The sequence below is a fragment of the Falco peregrinus genome, chromosome Z (genome assembly GCF_023634155.1).
Source record: "Falco peregrinus isolate bFalPer1 chromosome Z, bFalPer1.pri, whole genome shotgun sequence".
NCBI lineage: Eukaryota > Metazoa > Chordata > Aves > Falconiformes > Falconidae > Falco > Falco peregrinus.
Genome location: NC_073739.1, coordinates 4,650,426 through 4,671,890, shown reverse-complemented (window position 1 = coordinate 4,671,890; position 21,465 = coordinate 4,650,426). Strand labels below are relative to the sequence as shown.

The following is a 21,465-nucleotide window of genomic DNA, read 5'->3' as shown; positions in this document are numbered from 1 at the left end:
AGGAGCTGTTTAGGAGAGGAACATTGATACTATGATCTGCTCTGCCTAAGAAAGACTGGTAGTGGTGGTTTGTGATAATAGCTGTTCTGGGTTCTGGAACATTACTGTTTTTTTGAGAGGCATAATCATACTTTCTAAAATTGCTTGCAGTATGGTTCTGATGGGTAATTGTAATGGTATAATCATTCTAGTGAACTTTTTCCAATATCATTACAACCTTGTTTGCTGTATTTTATAACCTGAAAAATTGTTGTTTTGTGAATTGAAGGGCTTTCACCTGAATGACAAAGTGGCAAAGCTTTCTCATTATGATTATGTGTCTTGAACTGAAGTTTGTGGTGGCTCAGTTCAGGCAGGGCTCATACTTGCACACAAGGGTGTTTTGCTTAGGTGTTGTAAGTGAATGGTGTTTTAATATAAATCTATGTTGTTTTTTTAAAAAAAAACACTTTAAATTGCTAATACTGGTATTTTCTTTAGTTTACGGTGGTATCAACATCCTACTGAAGAAGAACTACGCATTCTTGCAGGGAAACAAAGAGGGAAGAGCAAAAAAGATAGGTAAATACATGTTTTAAGCTTTTTTTCTCCACCCCACCCCCCTTTTTTAATCAGCATGATCCATATAATAACTTTGCTAGCCATCTCTTGTCTTTGTGTGAGTTAAAAACTGCTAGTTGCATATGACAGCCCTGCTTGCATTAATTGTTACAGCTGTGTACTGAACTGTGTTCTTTCAGTTGAACATGCCCAAATTGTGCTGATCTGGATGATTTGCAGTCCACGAAATTGGTCTGTGAAGCTGCTAATTTGGTGGCAAGGGTTTTTTTTGTGTGAATCTATTCATTTGGATGAAAACTGAGGAAAGCAATTCTATAGGATTGAAACTCTTCATCTTAAAGCAAGAGAAGAAAGATGTATTGGTTCAACATAGGATTACTATGAGCCACCACTCTTACACAGCTGTGAAAAATGTAAATGTGCTCCTAGGATGTATTAGGTGACATATTTCAAGTAGAAGTGATAGGGAAATATTAATCCTCTCGGACAAGTCACTGGCGTAGAACTTTATCTGGATTACTGTGTACAGTTCTGATCACTCATGTTCAAGTATGTGAACAGGTGAACAGAGACTGCTAGGATCATCCAGGAAACAGAATGTCTGTCTTAACTAGAGGAAGCTAAAAGAGCTTGGCTGTTTAACCTAGCAAATAGATGACTTAGTGGGGTGGGATAGCTGTCTCTCAGCTGAAGCTGGAAACAGATTCCTGACATTCAGATACGAAGTTCTGGAACGGCCTTACCTGACGTACAACTGTAGCAAGAACCAAGGCATCTTGAGGTGATGGAGCTGGCTATGTTGATGCAAGATTTCTGAATTGGCTTTGTTTAAAACAAACCCATCTCTCTGGTTTTATTTTATTCCAGTGTGAACTGTCTTACAATTCTTAACACTTGTGTTAATCCACAAACTGCACATATAATCTGTTCATTGTACTATGATTATTTTTTTTTTAACCTGTTTCATAGTTCTTAAGCTACATGGTTAGCAACCTTACTTGCCACACTTTGGGGTAAATAATCCAGTGGTTCCTTTACTATTAAAGAACGAATTTTAAATGCAATATTCTTTCAAATTCAGAAACTCATTTTATGTAACAGTTTTCTGTAACAAGTTGAGGCAAAATAAATGTCAATAGCATTGCAATTTATAACTGTCCATTTAAACAGTGATATTTATTTATATGTAAAATAACTTTAATTATGTAACTGTAAGTCCACCCATAGGAACCTTAAGCAGAAAACCACAATGGCATTGTCAAATAATAATTATATGTTTCTCTTACTGCCCTTCGCAGCCTTGCCAGTGTTTTGCTATCCAAAATATGTGTGTTCTCAGTTTCACCAGAGCAGTTGCATGCTTTCAGCAGAGGTGAAGCATGTCATGTTAATGTGTACTGACATATAACCTTGAATTTTGTAATATTTGGAAAATTCACTGTGAAATTTAGTAAGAACCTGTATGACAAGATACTTTGTGCATTAAGTCCTTTTTCAGTTACTAAACCTCTACATTTAATGTTTCAAGTCTGATGCTGTTTTCAGGTCTGCACAGTCAAATTTTGTTGCTATGATTTACTTATTATATGCCTGATATAATTTTCTCACAGTATTAACATGGAATCAAGAGAATACAGCTGTAATAGTTGTAGGTGGTTGTTTACACTAGGATAAATGTTAATCACAGGGGGATATAAAACTTCAAAGAAACCAAGAATGGTAATGTAGAGACTTAAATGAGACTTTGCCTTGCTGTTTTAACAACAGAATGAATACAGTTTTTAGTTAATAAATACATTTCTGTGTCCTCTAAAGAAGTGGCTGTTGTTGGAGGAGAATCGTAGTTTAAAGTAGGACTTGTTCCTGTTGAGTTGATTTGGATGTACTGTTTTAGGTTGCACAAGATGGAACGGAGGGCTACTTTGAGCCAAGGAGATGTGAAACACGTGGTGCAGGAGAAATAAGGACACATCTATTTGATTTTCCCCTTGTCTTTTCTAGAGGAAGAATTTGCTTTGTCAAGCCCGTAGTCTTAGAAAATGTAGTACCTGCTCCTTACTTACTTTTCCAATTTGAACTAATTAAAAGAGAAATGACAGAAGGAGATCCAAGGAACTTGCGTGAAAATGAGCCTTAGAAACAGCTGTAGTGTGAACTAGTAGTCAGTTTTATTCACTGCATATTACACTTCATTGTATTATGCTGTAGGTTATAATAGCACATGACTATTAGGCAGTTTTCCTATGTCAGAATCATTGTGTTATATTAAATTGTTAGGCTAATGAAAAGGTCCATAGCTACTATGAATTAGTTTGAATTAAAGCTGTCAGTGATCCTGGGTGTGTTCTGGCTGTGTCTCTCAGATTATGGGTCTCCTGGGATAATTAAAATGTAGGAACACTGAAATGGCTTCAGTTATCAAAATGCTCATCTTGCTCAAGGTGATGGTACTCCTGGGTGCATGCAGTAAGAAAACATCAGAAGTACAACTAGGGGCAGGGAAGCACATAGAAGCTTGCAGAGTGTCATGTGGCTAGGCATCTGAATTTTTTGAGTAATGTTTCAGATTCCTATCCTCAATTTTCAGTGCTTTGGATAATACTAAGAATTAATATAACTTGGAAAAAAATATTTTCATTGGTGCTTTCTGTTTGCATTCTTATCTCACACGTTAGCTGAGAGGACATCATTCTTTAAAAATAAGTTCACAATTGATGGTTTGGATCTCTTTTAATGCTTATGTCCCAATAGCTCATCTTTCTATGGAAAATCTACCTATCTCTTTCTGATTTCAGAGGTGCTGTGCTAAAATGTGGCAGAATTTACTGTTTCCTTCTGGCGATTTAGGGGTTTTACGTTTTCGGGTTTTTTTGTTTGTTTGTTTTTTGTAAACCTAACATTTTCGGATCTGCTTTAATAATTTTTCCAATTTCATGTATCTTGACTTTGTTCAGTTTCTTCTTAAGAGCATCCTGTTTTCTTCAATTTCAAGTCTTACTAGTGTGGCTTTTTTTCAGGAGAGTGAAGATCATGGTGGTGTTATAGTTTCAAAGCTCCAGATGAAAATGCACCTGTTGTTCTACATACGTTATCTTTTATGGTCTTTACATGTACCTTTCCTGTGAAAAATTATTCCTTAAAGATGCATTAGTTCTAAACCAATAATTTGGAAAACATGGTCCAAGTTTGTTATATGTGTAAGACATACTTTTCTTTATCCTGTATTTCCAAGATGATTCAGTAGAACTGGAAAAGGGGAGCTATGGTGGCTAGAAGAAGGGCTTCCACACAAGGAGGAGAAGTGTAAGGCTTAGCTGTTCTGGGAACTGGTTGAGGGAGGGTTTTGCAACAGGTACGTATTCAGTGTGCATGAAGTGTGGCTAGGGAGTAGTAAACTTACTACTACGTTATACAGGGAGGGAGGCACTTAATAACATTAGTAGGGTAGATTTAAGGATTTCTCCATTTGGGACCACATTGTGGAACTTGGTGCTGCAAGACACTACAGGGTTCAACCAATTGTATACTGTTTCAGAGGGGGTTTAGGCAAATTCCTGTACATTTTGAAAAATGATGGTTTCAAATGATGCAGTCTCTGGCACAGATTGTCTTCAAGTTGCTTAATGGTGGAGGCCAGGAACGGTTTAGCAGTATGAGGATTGATCTCTGGTTACCTTACTCCTTTCATTCGTATAAGCAAGTAGCCACCTGTATGAAAGGAGCAAATGAATCTGTGTGAATATGTAAATCTGCTCTTTATGAAGCCCCTGTGTATTGCTGTCATGCTCTGCAGCAATGGTTAGAAGCTGGAACACAGCTTTGAACCCTGTGCTATATCGTGATGATCTTAGCCTTGTCTGTCTCCCCAAAGAGAGCATGATGGATTATTTCTTTTCAAGATGTACTGGATCTCTAGGATTGCTAGTAATTCATAAATGGGGTATGAATTGAAACAAGTCTATAGTATTTCTACACATACCCTTCAAGATTAGAAAACTACCTTGAAATTGTCTTTGCCTGATGGCCAGTAGGATGGATCTTTCAAGGATCTAGGTTACTGCAGCTCACATGACATACTCTAAGCATCCTGTTGTGACGAAAAAGGCCTAGTGCTTTTTTGGAAAATTTATTTCTCCTTATCAGCTGTCTTCTGAGATAGGTTATTGCTTGTTATTTCCAATGAACAATCAAAAAAATTAACACTGCCAAGTCGGTCTTTACTTGCTTTCAATCCAAGACTTTAGCACTCATGTCTTTCATCACCCTGGTCTAGACCTCAATCAAAAAGCCTCAGTTCAGCTTTGATTTTCTTCAGGGTATGTCTGTGACAGGGTGGATGTATTCTGCTCTCTAGCTGTAGTGTAGTTTCAGTAACCTTTTGAGATTACTGTGACAGGGTGGATGTATTCTGCTCTCTAGCTGTAGTGTAGTTTCAGTAACCTTTTGAGATTGTGGGAATTTACTAGAACACCCTGTCGCTCCCTGAACAGGAAGAAAATCAGTGGGCTGAATTAAGTACTGGCCACCGGATCTTGCCCTAATACATGCTCAGGATGCTATATATAATCACAGAATTGTTTAGGCTGGAAAAGACCTTTAAGATAATAGAGTCCAACTGTTAACCCAGCACTGCCAAGTCCACTACTAAACCACGTCTCTAAATGCCACATGTACATTTCTTTTAATTACCTTTTAGAGATGGAGACTCCACCACCTCCCTGGGCGGCCTGTTGCAATGCTTGATGACCCTTTCAATGAACAAATTTTTCCAAATATCCAATCGAAACCTCCCCTGGCATAACTGGAGGCCATTTCCTCTTGTCTTATTGCTTGTATGTTGGAGCCTTACAACATGAAGCTAGGGATCATTGACATGCCTGGTTGTTTCTCAAGATTTAAACTTGGATTAATGCTTTTAGCTAGCTAGAAAGAAATGTTTGCATTTGGCAAAAAAGTGGTCTGCACTGTTCTTAAATTTGAAATGCCATTATATATTGAAACAGTTTATTTTGTCACATCCATGTGTGTATTATCTATCTATTTATTTTTACAGAAAATATAATGGTCATATTGAAAACAAACCCCTAACCATTCCAAAAGACATTGATCTTCATCTGGAAACAAAATCTGTGACCGAAAGAGACACTATTGGTAAGAATAAGTGGATGCAGACAATAATATATTATTTATCAAGTGTTCATTTGCTATGAATTCTATCATATCTTTTTTTTTTATAGACAAAAGTATAGAAGTATGACTGATAATAAAATTAAATAAGAAGGGAAGAATGAGAGCCACATCTTCTCTGTTCCATGGGTGACAATAGCAGTTATGAACAAGGATGTGTAGGTGAAATTCAGCATAAAGCACATCTGTTGTTGTATCAGGCATCCGTAGCAATATGAGACAACATGGAAGGGATCACATTATAGTTTATTTGATCATAGTTTTGTACAAGAAATTGACGATTGACAGATGTTGAAACATATGCCTTCTGCTCATCTAAAATAGGAAATGTGTTGTAGCATTGAAACCTAGACCTTTCGACCACATGTATGAAATACTGAGGTACAATGCTTAGAAACGGAAAGTGACAATACAGAAATAAACAGCGTTAAGTGTTTTGGAAGTTGCTATTTTTTTAAGTGGTAATGTTTGATTCATAACCAGTTATTCTGTTACAGAAAACTCATATGGATATGTATGAATGTATGATATGTATTTTCTTCCTATCTGCATTTTCATATACATGTGTTTTGTGCGTAAACATAGAAGGAAAGGAAGCATAGTCCTATGCAGGAGAATTCTCAGCTTAAATTATTGGAGACAGTGTAGAAAATACCTTTAACAGAAACGCAGAGTTTCTTGAAGCTGGCACATAAAGCATTCCCAAGGTTCAGTTAGTGTTAATTGCTTGAAACTAGACCATTTAACTGTCTTCCTAAGTATTTATAGGTACTGATGCAGTGTAGGGCTTAACTGTCTAAAAGAGTTATGTACACAAACTTTGGTTGACTCTAACCAGGTATTTATTTCAAAATAAATATAGGATTTGGAAATACCAGAGTTTGGCCAGTTTCCTGTGTTTAACATCAGCTTGTAGTCAACAGACTAATTGCTCAGTAATGTTTTGTGACTTAACTCTGTAGGTCCTACATCTACAGGTGTTTGGGAGGGACAGGCTGCACTTCATTGTCACAAATTGTTCTTTGCAGTTCCCAGCAACTGTGGGAGTTCTTTCCTCATAAATCACCTGACCTGCGTGGAACCCAGTGTGATCCCCAGAATTTTTACAGTGGAATTTACACAATGATTTATTGTTATATGGGAGTTACTAACAAAATCTGAAAGAACAAACTGTCAGTATCTTAGATGCTGTTTTTTTAAAGATAAAGAGGAAGTGGTTACATTTAGGGGTTTAAATTACTGCCAATGAGCTTGTAATTTTTAACAGAGAGTCAAGAAAACTTACCTGGAATTGCAGCTAGACTGAACTGGAGAACCTGTTTCTGTTGTGATGTTGAGATCTAAATTAAGTGTACTTTTTGAATTTAGGACATTAATGTATAAAATCTGAGATGATAAAATAGTAAAATCTTGTAGCGTTATAAATTTGAGTAGTAATCAAGTATCAATTAACAGAAGCAAAGAGTGAGTTTCAGGTTGCTGAGTGGAAAAAATGCAGCTTTTTTGCTGTTCTTGCTCTTGGATGATGGGGGTCTACCTAGACCTCAGCTAGTTGAAAACATTTTTTAATTGTCATGCCATTCTATATATGTCAATAACTGCCTTAAAATATCAAATTTAACATCCGCAAACTTGTATTTTTCAGCATTGCATTATTTTCCGGAATATCAGTGGTTGGTGGATTTCACTGTTGCAGCTACAGTTGTGTATGTGGTGACAGAAGTCTATTACAGTATTGTGAAGCCCTCCCAAGAAATGAATATCAGCATAGTGTGGTGTCTGCTTGTCTTGGCTTTTGCAGTGTATCCTTTTCTGTTTTCTTAAGTTACTCTGTCCCAGATAGTCTACATCCTTCTGCAATTCATATAAAGCTCTGTACTGTCAATTGGTAGGTTACACAAATACTTAGCATTTGGAAGAAGGATTGCGTAAGCTAGTGTCACTGGGTAATATATTATACTATGTATATATTGTGTATATGTATGTATATATACATAAACATGCCTTTGTACATGCTGATCACTAGCTTGTTAACATTAATACTAAACCATTTATGGAAGAAATACATGTATGTGAACATTTGGTGCTCATCTGTAGTATGTAGTGGTTCTGAACTAATTTGGCTTTGCCTAGTTTGGCAATCAGAAATAGATTTCTGTACAGAATGAATTTACAGCTTTTGGAGAAGTGTGTAATTTATTGCACACTTTTTGTTTTCAGTGTGTTTGATCTGATACTTCCTGAACAAAATAGTACAGTAATGTCTATACTAATTTATTGCAAAGGTACATTGTTGAAGTTTAACCCCAGCTGGTGTCTAAGCCCCATGTAGCCGCTTGCTCATGCTTCCCACAGTGGGATGGGGGAGAGAATCTGAAGGGTAAAAGTAAGAAGACTTGTGGGTTAAGATAAAGACAATTTAATAGGTAAAGCAAAAGCCGCGCATGCAAGCAGAGCAAAACAAGGAATTAATTCACTGCTTCCCATGGGCAGGCGGGTTCAGCCAACTCCAGGACAGCAGGGCTCTGACATGTGTAGTGGTTACTTGGGAAGACAAATGCCAAATACTGAATGTACCCTCTTCCTTTTTCTTACCCCAGCTTATATGCTGAGCAGGACTTTCTATGGTACGGAGTATCCCTTGGGTCAGCTGTGGTCAGCTGTCCTGGCTGTGTCGCTGCCCAGCTCCTTGCACCCCTCCAGCCCTCTCCCTGGCAGGGCATGAGAAACCAAAAAGTCCTTGACTTAGTACAAAAATTACCCAGCTACAACCAAAACCATTGGTGTGCTCTCTCAGCATTGCTGTCACACCAAATCACACCCAGCACTGCACCAGCTACTAAGAAGAAAATAAACTCTATCCCAGCTGAAACCTGGATGAAAAATATGCATGATATGAAAATATGAAAAAATAATACATGCATGAATTCATAATTTTAAAATGCAGTCAAGACACTCTCACAGAGTTTACAGAAAATAAAATATATAGAGAGTTGTAGGAGCTGAGGTGGTGTGTTTTCAAAGCTCTGTGAAAAACTAAACTCCCCTCTGAAACTGGGAGAAACAAAAGCAGAGTATTTAGGAAACGGGCCATGTCAAACCATAAGAAGCAGCATCTGTTATGTTTGTTTTTATTGGAGAAGGCAATGTCACACATGGATGCTTGCACAGTAATTAACTGCTTTCCACAGACCAATCCAGACGTACACTTTAGGGAGGAAAATTGCCTTTTAAAGACATGATAGGTGTTAAAGCAATGGAATTGAATAAAGGCCTGCAAGAGTGTAGGTTATGGAAAAGTGAGTTAGAAAATGAATTTCTGCAACTCCTCTGCTCCCTCAAAAGCTGAAAACCAGATAAGTGCTAATTTAGGGTTGATATAGCACTTGAATATTCAAAATTGATTAATCTCTATAAATGCCTGGTCTTCAATAGAGATTCTTACTATGTTGAGGGTTTTTTTGGTGTGTGTTAGCAGTAGCTGGTGGTATTACGTAAAGCCTTTGAACTCTCATGTTTGGTTGTATTTGGCTAACAGTTCTGGATGTGCTTAAATACTTGTCTGCACTTGACAGGTATTAAAATGTGTGCTGCCTGTATGATAAGGTCAGGAGTTCCTTTTCTAAGTAGGCTGAAGTATAAATGATATCCAGAATTTTCCTTGTAATGAGTAAGAGCTTCCTTGGAGAGGGAGTCGAGTCATATTGGCAGGGGAGGGGTAGAAGACTGTTAGTAGCTTGCTTCCAGACCAGGTGTTTCTCCTTTGACTTGTCAGTGGACAGGTCCACAGTCCAAAAGGTGGTTTTTCTAGTCTGCTAGGTAGTGACAGGAAAGTTGATGTCTGGCTCGTGCACTTTATAATGGTATTACAGTTACATTACAGCCGTAATATAGCTGTTGCACTGCCTTCGTTTTACTTGTTTGGCTGAAGTTTGGAATTCTAGTTTAATCTTGGCAGAGGAAAGGAGACAGAGGCAGCTACTGCTTAAGAAATCAGAAATGAAAGCCAGCACCTTCGACTCCCGTTTTGAGCGTGAAGGGGAGGTTAATAGAACTAATGGAAAAGCAAGCTTCAAATACTAAAGCCACAGTGCACTCTTAGATTTGTGGGTGGCAGCACCCCATTTGCTTCATCTTCCAAATCTTGGGTATAGCCAACTTATATAATCCACAGCTATCACTGTAGTATTATTTATATTGTAGGAAAATCTACTGCGATAATTTTTTCTCACAGTGGTATTTGAATACAGTCCTAATCACTGCTTTCATTGGGTCATCAGTTCAGGGCAAAGCCAAATGCATAAATTAGGGAAGATAAGTCACCTGGTAGCACAAGCTTTTCAGTCTCAGTAGTGTGAACATGCAAGACGGTATTAGGGTCTTTTTTTGATTGTTTCTTTCTCACCTGCCATTTTTATATGAATTGAGCTTAAACCAACATGTCCAGTTCTATCCTAATCTGACTGCAGTATTGGAGATCTAATTGCACGTTTGGACCTGGAGGAGATTGAAAGAGACCTACTGTATTCCCTGCATGTTAAAAGCACATTAGCTATATTTTCTCACTAGCCTTTCTACATTACTGAAAGAGAAGTAAGACCAGATAGAATAGTATTAAAAGCGAAGGATCATGTGCTAAAGCTACATTTTATTTAACAAGCTGTTAATTGCATGCTTTAGCATTTTTGTACCTAGGCATGTATTGTCTAAGGGACCAATACTGTTTTGGGTTTTGGTAATAAGTATATTTTGGTGAGGAAGTTCTTGAGGACTTCTCCAACATTTCTCTCAGCCCAATAAACTGATAGAAGTTAAAGTTTAAAATTCGTGTGGCATTTCTAAAAACATAAGGAAATTTGGGAAAGCCTAGAGAAGAATGGTCTGATAAGTAGGACCAGGCCTTCAGAAATAAAAAAAAATTCTGGGAAATAGGAAACCTGTATACAACTGTAACCTTGTATAATCACTTACCTAGTACTACTTTTGAATAGTCATTTATTAATTATACAAAAGAGTCAAATAGTCAGAACTAGTTTCCTGCCACTTTTTACAACTTTGGTTTCCTTTTTTGTCCTGTGGTATTAAATAGATCTTGGTTTTTATTGGAGGCTTCTGTACGGAGCAGGTGATTTTGTAGAAAACCTCATGGAGTCACTGCCTCCTCATATTGAACAGGGCTTTGCTTAATTACCTGTATGGTTCCTGGACTGATGGGATGAAGTAGTGTGCTTCTGTGCAGTCTGAGGGATTAGTGATAAGCAGAAGGCTGCTGTACTAGCAAGTACAGTCTAAACTTTATATTAGAGTTAACATCTCCATAAATATGTTAACTTACATTACAGCTTTATGGGTGAAGGAGGATGGCGGGTGCAAAGAGTGATACATAGAGATACTGATAATAGTGCTTGAGATCAGTTGCAACCTAGGCAGGTGGAAAGAAATTTCAGAAGAAAACTGGTTAATTCACATGTTGTGACATCAGGCCCCCGGGATACTTAGACTACTTTAAAACTTACACAGTTATTTACTAATTCAGTACATCAGGAGCAGAAATGATTCATCATGATCTAAATGTTAGAAAAAATTGGTTGCCTCTGTATTTTCAATTGAAAGCAGTCAATGTGATAGGTCAAGCATTAGTTCTAGGATGGTTTTGTGTTATGATGAAAGATGTTTCTTGTGTTTCATGGCTGTGTATTAAGAGGTGATAGTTTGTACTAAGGATTTGGCTGACAGAATGGCTGAAAGAAGCTTGGGGAAGTTGGAGAGTATGATTGGTGGGTTTTTTTCAGTTGCTTCAGTGCAGTAATCCGTTATTGGCATCTTTAGATGTTCTTAGTGTAGATACTCAGAAAAATTCTAGAAATGAATCTAGGCTATACATGTGTTTTAACAGAAATTTAGTCTAAAGGAATAGTACATAAATTTAGTATTTGAGTTCCACTGTTAAGAGTATGTTGTCATTACATTGATAGTAGTAGTGCTAGGCAAACCTGTGTTTCCTGTGCTGAAAGTTTGTGCAGCTGCATGAGCAGGTACCTCAGTGACAGATGCTAGATTCCTCTTCCAGACCAGGGAGATGCTCCAGTGGCAGCTCATGCTCAGCTTACCCATGGTAAGGCTGGGTATGGCAGGGGTGTCTGCATGTGTCCCTCGTCCTGCTGAACTGAGTGTGAACCTCACAGTTTGTAGCATGGATAAGTACTTCCAGGACAAGGAACTCTGTTTTTAGCAGAACAGAAAAATAAATCTGTAAATGGCTAGATAGTTTCCGGAAGACTCAAAAGATGTTTCTTGGAGGCAGCATTTAGAAGGCTTACTGTACAACCTGCTTGATGTTTAATATTTTTGAAAGGCTGCAGGATACTATGTTGCTTGATCATTTTTTGTGCTGATAAGCCTGCAGGCACTGAAGAGTTTCCAATACCTGAAGAGGAGTAACAAAACAAAGATGTTGAGGGTTTTTTTTAAGACTGATTATTGATCATGACCTGCTGATTGTGAATTTTGGATTAAAAATTAGTTTTGCAATGTTTCTTGCAAAAGCAGTTTGTGAAAACTCATTGTGGTGCAGGCCACAACGTTTTAATTACTGTTTTTCTATTATTCTTTGTGTACAGTTTGTTGCAGATAGTAACTATTCACAGATTGATGATTTCTGTTATTTTGGAATTTGGAAAGATGGTTTCTGTCAGAACAGATATTCAAAATTAGCAAACTGAATTGTTGATCATGAATTTAGCAGTTGCAGACAGCTTACTTGCAAAGGAGTGGATTTGTAAAATAACAACATGTTTTACTGGTGGGAGGAAGAATGTGCATGAGGATGGAGTGGGACAGACTATACTGAGAGGTGATCTATCTTAACAGTAGTGTGTGTCTAAATTATGATACGTATGCAGCTATTTAGAATGTTTCACTGGAAACAACTAAGTTGGGTTACTTAAATTTTTTACTATAAACTTAAAACAGTGTTGTATACGGTAAGTTCTGTTGCAGAGACAAAGTATGTAGGAAAACTAATGTGGTAAAGCAAAAGTAAGATATTTCTCAGCTGGGAAGCTATCTGTTATCTGAAAAGGTTTAAGTAACCTGATTCATTGGTAGGTTAGTAAATTTGACTGGCTACTTCTGGAAATATATTGATGGCATAGCAAAGGCAAGTGACAGTCTTCTCTTGACTTAAGGTTGATCTAGGGAAAGTCATTCATCAAGTACCTTAAAATAACCTCTAAGCCTTAAACTATAATTTTTTCTACATAAGTGCAATCAGAAATAGTATAGAAGAGTTTATTTGGTTGTCAATTGTGACTCCAAAATTTTTGTGTATTTTAATAGAAACAGAACATAGGTCTCTTCAATCACATGCATAAATAGCGCTGGACTATATCACTCAAAAACTCCATGATTGCAGCAATTTAAAAGACAAAATTCTTCTTGCAAAAATGTATACCATAAATTCTACAGGCAAATCACTTTTTTATGATCAAAAAAAAAAGTAATATAAGGTGGGGTGGGGAGTGGGGAGTCTATTAACTTGGCACTATATACTTCTGAATTATTTCTTCAGTAGGTCCTGAAATGTAGGTCAAGCAGTGAAAGGAAGTGATGAAGTGAGCCATAATGCTTTGATTTTCTCTGTCCTAAACCAGGCAGCAGTGGTGATTATTCAAGTAGCAGAGGATTTGAGTCAAATACAGTTTGCATAATCATTAATTTATATATCTGATTCTGAATCGGCACTATAATTGGAATTTACTGTCAGTATGCTTTCTTTTTCCTGGTTGCATTTTCCACATCCTTTAGGTACAATCCATAGTTGAAAACATGAAGTTCCTAGGGGGTTATAAATCTGTTCATGGGTTAGGACTATTGGTCACAGACTGTTATGAAGTCCTTTGTATAACTTCAAGATTTAAAAGTAATGTGTTTGCAATTTGTGATCAATGCCCCAAGCGACAAAAAGACACTTGGTTTAAGAATGTATTATTAGAGAAGCAGAGCTTTCCAGAACACTGTATATATGACCTATTATATACATCTTAGGATGAGGTCCGTCTTCCTTTAGATATACCGGTTCTTTCTGTGAAGTATGAAGGTTCAACTGAACTCAAAAGTTATTAGATGCTGTGCTTAGGCCACTTTATTGTGTGCATGTGAGTGCCTCTCTGCATATACATGCACTACAGCAATGTGTCTATTAAATGTGCTGCCTAATGAAGTACGATATTGCATAATCATACAGTTACATTGACATCTTAAAATGCTTCCAGTATTGAAGTGCAAATATGAATGAATATGTTATGCATAGTGGAAAAAAAAAAAAGGGGGCACAGTTTACACTTCAAATATTCTTTTTCCTTTTTCTTCTTGGTTTTTCAAAGGAGGAAGTGGCTGGAGTGATCTTCAAGTACTTTATTTAAATATGAACTATATATTGCCTGCCATCTGAAAAAAAAAAATCAATTGTAAAGGGGGCTGTAGCTTTAAGAGTTGACAATATATCCTGAAAAATTTATTCTAATCTACTGTTTAACTTTGGAGCTAATTATGTTTAGAAATACATTTGAAAGGAGAATACTCAATAAACATTTTAAAAACAGCTTGATAATAGAGCAGGTGCTGTCTTAGATGTTCATATTTGGGCACTGGGTTACATGAAAGGACTTAATGTACCACACCAGACCAAATCAGATTTTTTGAGCTGGGCTTTTTTTTCCCCCCAAGATGATCATGGGGTAGATATTTTTTTTCCTAGATGGTACTAAATGTGCTGCTGTTTTACTGTCTTTGGTAGCTTAAGATCTCACACACATGCATGTGAAAGTAGAGAAATACAAGTTTCATCTTTTCATATGTTTTCTGTTTAAGTAAACAGTCACATAATAATTCAAGCAACAATCCCATGCCATTTGTCACAGTTTCTTGTAAGGCAAATGTACACTCCCAGTGAGCAGAAATTATCATAGTTGAGGAATTTTATCGCATTATTGATAGAAGTACTTGTTGGAACATTCTGTTGTGGCTGTTTGTATGTATGCCTCAGGGCTGTGCATTCAGGAAGAAAAGATATAGCTCCTCTGTGGTTAAAACCATGTTTATTCACTTCCTTGGCATTCAAAGATATTTTGGGTTTTGAAATTAAGATACACTAAATCTTGAGTTATCTAGTTTGGAGTATTTTCTCATTTAGTTCGGTATCTTTCATTGAAGATACAATTGTATTATTTTTTTGTTTGATTTAACTTATGTTTATATAATCATTTACATTTCGACTGTGGTTTAGTTCTCCCAGGTTAATAGCGAATGTTGCTGCAACTGACTGTAAGTAAGCCTGAATCAAAACTGTACTCCAGAGAAGTGTATTCCTGGCTACCCTTTCTGTGATGGTTATGCTTTACATATGCATTACAGTATTCTGTAATTTTAACCTGAAATTGGCTAAACACATACTACTTTTTTTAAAAAAAACCCTGTGCATCAGAACAGCCCTAGTGTAGATGACCAAAATACAGCTTTATAATACTTTAAATATAGTTATTTTACAAACTTAATTTTCCTTGACCATTTTCTTGTGTAGTAAGGTACTGTTTTCGTTGACTACTCATTATTTCAAAGTAGAGGATGGAGGCGAAAGATCTGTCTGTGTCACCTTTGGTTTTTTCTTCTTCGTGAAAGCAATGGCGATTCTCATTGTGACAGAAAACTATCTAGAGTTTGGACTGGAATCAGGTAGCTCCTTTCTTTAGTGTTTGCAAGAAGTGTAGTGATCGCATAACCTGAAAACTTTATTTCCAGTCTCTGGTGTTTTTTGAGAATATCTGTGTTAAAGTGAACTCTATGTCATACACTACTAAGAAATTTTGCTTTGGAGTGCAGATTCTGATGGAGATTTTGTATATTCTCCCTGCTTTCTTTTCAATAGTGTAATTTTTGCTTAGTTTTTTTGGTTTGCTAATTATATTTGCCTTGCAGTTTTACATTTAACCCATTTTGCCTTTCATAATAAGTGAAGCTCCTTTACTGAAAAAAACCCCCACCCCCAAACCCCAAAACTTACTTTTGTAAAAAGTAATATTACTTCTATAAATGTTCCTGAAGTGTTAACCAGAGCTGTTAATAATCAAGTTTTATTGCATTATGGTGTACTAATGAGCACATGAAAGAAGTATGCTGGACATATGAAAATTTGTTTAAAAGATGACTTGTTACCTAGCATTTTATTTTGAAAAAGGGATTCTGCGTTTGTACTGTAATAAAATACATGTTTTTCTGCAGGATTCTCAAATTTCTCGGAAAGTGCTATGCAGTTTCTTGAAAAGCAGGGTTTGGAGTCCCAGTAAGTTTCTGGAAACGTATTTGTCTGGTTTGTGTGTGCATTTGTAACTGAACCACTTGGATTTTCTTAGCAAGCATTTGTCTTGTATGTTTTGCTCTTGTAGGTGCTTATGATCTCCCCAATAATGTGAAGAGGTGGGTTAATGAAAGTAATTCATCAGTACTCACACGGAATTTAAGTTGCATTTGTGTTTTCTCTTTTTAATTTGGAGATAGTTTCTGCCCTGACATTTTGGTTCTAGTTCATAAATTACAGTTACAAAACTATAAACATTTTTTTTCATGGCAATTCCCTTCAGCTTTGTAACAGTCACTTAAAACTGGTATTTTCTGCCATTCCTGTGGTATGCAAGAGGATGAGTGTGCAAAAGCTGCAGATGGAGCTTGTGATGAAGTTCCCATTAGGAGTAAATTTTGGCTTTCACTCCTGTTTTCAGGTTGTAATAGTGTTTTCGTATTGTGCAAAAACATCTGCTTGCTACAGGACATCCAAGGTTTGTATAAACCGTTGGAAGAACATGCCACAGCTTTTGATGTTACATAAATATACAATTGGTGTCATAGACACCCTTTGTATATTGTGAAATGGATTTCTGTTACCATTCTTTCCTTATATGCATGTTCTAAAACGTCTTTATGGGGTATGTCATCACTGTAGGAATGCAACTTTGAATTTCTTGCTTGGAAGTTCTCAAGTATCATGCAGAAGCTATGGAATCTCTTTATCTTTGCGGAACAGACGTTTCCTCAGATTGGAAATCTATGTGTGTCATTTACGAATAAACTCATGGGAAACTTAACTGAATCCCGTGTGTTTCTCAGCCTTTCTTCACTCTGCTTTTCCTAAGCTATTGCAAGTTTACTAACTTCTGTATTAATTTTCCTGTTAAATGTTCATTTATTTTTGAACTTTTGCAGTGCTTTGGCTGTTCACAGCAGCAGTTGAGCTGATGATGGTGTCTTTTGGTAGTTTATATGTAGTAGGTTAAGAAAGAATCTGAAACTCGTGGATCAATAGATTTGGTTTTGTTCCTCTTCAGTCTGTGTTAGTTACATGTCACTAGTTTGTTTTTGCTTTTTTTGTGTGTGTAATCTGCTGTTTGTTAATTCTGTAATTCATTTGATCCTAGGTAATTTTTTCTGTATTTTTTGTAAAATACTCCATAGTTCATTTAAACAAACTATATTAATCACTTGGAAGAGACATGTTAGTTGGCTACATGTATATTTTAGATATATCTCTGAAAAACTTTAATAGTAACAGTTTGATAGAGCTTTTTAATGGATCAGGGTAGAATGTAGTATAACAAATATCCATTTTATCTTTGACTAGTTAAATTTATGATGCATCTTTTCTCTTAAGACATAATCATTGAAGTAATTCAATTTGCTATTTCTGTTATATAATTTGTTGTTAATTACAATATAAAATTTTTCTTTTTTTGTTCTTCTTTACTAACAAACTTAACATTTCATAGGCAATAGCTTAGGTTTTCTATTTTTCTAGGAATTAAATAGGTGATTTGTTGTTTGGGGTTTTTTTAATTTATTTTTTTATTTGAACTCCTGTTTGGTTTATAATAATGCTGGTATTCCAGAGTAAGACCATAGAATACTGTTTGCTTTTTTTATTAAATGTTAGATACTGTTGAGTTGAAAGTAGTCTCTGATACCCCACACCCCCAACTTCCTCCCCAAGAAAATGCTTATTTCCTTTCTTTTCTTTTAGGGGTCCTGTGTCTAAACTAACCTTCAAATTGTTCCTGGCTATTCTGTGTTCACTTATTGGTGCTTTTTTGACATTCCCTGGCTTGCGACTGGCTCAAATGCATCTGGATGCTCTGAATTTAGCAACAGAAAAAATAACACAGTAAGAGAAACTATATACACATAGGTATATGCTACTCAGTCTTAAATCTTTAATGTCTGAAAATAAACAATACAAACTATTCAAACAGGAAGGTAGTGACCAAGACTTCTGTTGCTGCCTGCTTTTCGTATCTTGAGCAGACCTGCCACCTGCCTCTTTCTGCTCAGCCTGTGCTCTGCCAGTCTGTTACATTCTTTGCCTTGTAATTAGAGTCCCAATTAAAGGAGCTTTCCTTTCCTCCTGCAAGAGCTCCACCATGAACGTTTCTGCTTGCTGCTTCCTTTCCCCCATTATATCTTTTTGGAAGTTAAGATAACTTTCAGGAAGTAGAGGAGCAACAAAAACAGACATGTTTTTTCCACCCCCACTTCCAGGTGGGCATCATGCCTTTAATAAATTTAGGGCAAGAGATACAGAAAAGGTGCCCCAGAATAGGTCACAAGGTTCAGATGTTAATACCAGTTTAAAGGAATATTTTCATTTTCAGCCATGCTTGAGTTTGGTAATGTTACCTCTGATTTAACTATTTCTCTTCAGCATTCTTTAGTTGAGGGAGAAATCTCCAAATATCTTTCATAGATCTTGAATTTGATGCTTGATACACATTAATGACAGATTCTACAGCATAGTCCATTGTGATCATTTAACCTGGTCACTTTCCTAAGAGAACCATTGTATTTTCTGATAAGAAAATGCTTTATGTTGAGACTGCATTATTTTTTTTTTTTTTGCCCCAAAAATGCCCAGCTTAAAAATTAATCTGTCTTTAAATTGCGTCCTTCACTCTTGGTAAATTTATAACCAAGTACTCTGTGTTACACTTGCACTCATTGTAGCTGAATGCATTCAGTTACAGCTGCAAGCTGTTGGCTTGTTGTATCTGCTGTAAATTTCTGTCTGTGTAGACTGTGACTGAGTCACTTCCTAATCTGTTCTTTTCAGCTAAATAAACTGCTTAGTTTTAAATTTTTATGGTTCTCAATATTTTAAAATTTCTTGTGCTTTTTCTTTAAGTATCCTCTAATTTTCCAACATCTTCCTTAATCTGTGGTCATGTGATCCTGGGCAGAAACTCTCTAAAACAGAGGTTTATTAATCAAGAACTAAAGGGGACATTAGTATCCATTAGAATAGGATTATGAAAAATAAGTCTTCTCTAACCTAATGTTTATAGTATATTGGAACTGGTCATTGAAAATAACTTTGTGCAACACTGAACAAATTATTTTTAAAAGTCTCCCAATACTTTGACTGTTCAACTGGAACAATATAAAAATTATGTTAAGTATGTCAAAACTTGGTCAGATATCAGTGTAATTAGGTAATGCCATTATAAACAGAGAATCGTTGTCAAGTGATAGGTTCTAATTAGCTTGAAGAGATTGGTATTTGCCCTTAGTGATGTGTTTTTGTCAATGAGTAGATAATTACTGACTTCGCAGCTGTTTGACAGTCACTTAAAGGGAGTAGTAAATGAGGATGACATGTCACTGATACAAAGCTGTCTAATTTGGGTGCAGGAAAACAATGCCTTTCTCTGCAGTCAAATACATGGTCTACTTTTGAGAGAAAAACAACAACCCCAAAACAAAGAAAACTCCAAAGAAACAAAACTCAAACAAAACCCTTCAAATCCCCAAAGCTGCCCCAAAAAAACATCAGACCCCAGGTTCTCCCGAAAACCAACCAAAAAAAATCCTTTCCAAAAAACAGAAGCAAAAAGCCAGAGAGGACAAAGCTCCCTTTCCCGTTCTATTACAGAATGGGAGACTTAACTTGCAGGGAGCACTAACAGAGAAAAAAATATAAAAAAAAGTTATTAACTACTACTTCACTAATATGTTCAACATGATTAATGTGGTTTTTTATGTATATTGGGAGTAAGGTTTTTTTGGGGGTAAACAGAGTAAAAATAATCTGCTGTCCCTTTTCGTTTTGCTAGCTGGTTTGATTTTATTTCTTTAGTAGCAGTATCCTTCCCTGCATATATTTTGGAGTCTTCTTAATCAGTTTGTACCATTTTCGTACACATTCCCTCATTTTCCAGAACCTGCTTCAGGAGTCTTTCAGCCTCTCTCTCTGTACTCAAATAAACAGAAAGGGATTCTTGCTGCCCTTTGGCACATTCCAGCCCATTAACTCAGTGAGATGTCTTAACTAAATAGAAGCTCAGGTAAAATGGTTTCTCACGTTTCTGAAATGCTTTGGACTGTTCTCTGATGCTGTCATGTTCCCTAGCAACACTGAAAAACTAGTAGTGTTTGTTTCTTCATCTGAAACCAATGATTTAAATGTGTGTGTGATGACATCTTCTGAAATGTACAAACATTTTAATGGTTTTGGGAAGCTTGATAGTTTGAAATCAGTAAGTTCTTGTGTTCTTTAGAATAACTTTTGATTACCTCATTTTTTCTATAGTGTAGAAGCGCTCTGATTGGAGATGGAGGTATAGACAAGCTGATTGTGTTAGTGAGGAAGCACTGCACTAGCAAAACCACCAGCTCTACAGCTCTGAATTCTTTTGACTGTTTTCGTTTCATTTTAGTAATGAAAAATGATTGGGATCTGTGATTCAGAGATGAAGAAGGATATTAATTTCAGGAAAAGCTCCAGAAACCTATCTCCACTTTTTAAGTCCTGCTGTCTGTCTTGTACTCAAAGATTTCAAGAGAGTACTTATTTTACATTAACGGTGCAGTTTCATATAATGGTTTTAAAATGGAATAGCTGTGATGGCTTTTTTGTTTTCTCAGTGTATCTTTAACTGAATGTGAGTACCAAGTTTCATTTAGTCAAGGTTCCTAACATTAAACTGGGAAAACTGACCTCTGAGAACTGTTTCCCCTGGTCTATGTAGATAATGGAAATTAATCTGAGTAAATTTTCAATAAAGCAAAAAATAAGTAATACAGCAGCATATTTCCTTTATATAACTGAGGTGCTGATGCTCTAGATTAAAACTGTAATAGCTAGTGCAGTTTGATGGTACACCATCGTATGGAAATATTCAACTGTTTGTAGTTGTGGCATCTAGCTCCTTTGGTTAGACTGTTTGGAATAAAACAAGTTTTCAGATACTCTAAAAGCACTTTTTAAAGCCACAGGCAGTGTGGTTTCACAGTATATAATACTGTTTTGTGGAAATGTTAAGTCATGGATTTCTCCTTTTGAACCTGTATCGCCAATTTAAGAAGTATGGTCATTGTATTTAATAACTTCCCCCCCTTTTTCTTTTCTTCTTTCAGAATATTGCTACATATAAACTTCTTGGCGCCTTTATTTATGGTTCTGCTGTGGGTAAAACCAATCACTAAGGACTGCATTATGAACCCACCTTTGGGCAAAGAGAGCATCCCTTTGTAAGATTACCTTTAAAGATGTTTTTCTGGGGTATTTTTAACAGAGCCATACATCTGAGTAGTGCCCTGTGAAAATCATAGAAATGTGAAGGACTTAAAATTTAATAGCATCTGCTGTCAAAAGTATAGTGGAAGTTGCAGCTGAGCTCT

At 36.4% G+C, this 21,465-nt stretch overlaps 1 protein-coding gene across 2 annotated transcripts in view; it reads left to right on the top strand.

The window, feature by feature from the left end:
- Positions 1–21,465, top strand: part of TMEM161B (transmembrane protein 161B) — a 61,124-nt gene that overhangs the window by 20,291 nt on the left and 19,368 nt on the right. The window contains exons 3-9 of one of the 2 annotated variants that reach the window (XM_055790695.1): positions 481–561; positions 5,615–5,712; positions 7,394–7,550; positions 15,329–15,480; positions 16,027–16,087; positions 17,816–17,956; positions 21,202–21,315. In XM_055790695.1, the coding sequence (XP_055646670.1) occupies positions 481–561; positions 5,615–5,712; positions 7,394–7,550; positions 15,329–15,480; positions 16,027–16,087; positions 17,816–17,956; positions 21,202–21,315 (804 nt within the window). The remainder of the gene's footprint in view (positions 1–480; positions 562–5,614; positions 5,713–7,393; positions 7,551–15,328; positions 15,481–16,026; positions 16,088–17,815; positions 17,957–21,201; positions 21,316–21,465) is intronic. The other variant, XM_055790696.1, reaches the window with a different exon arrangement.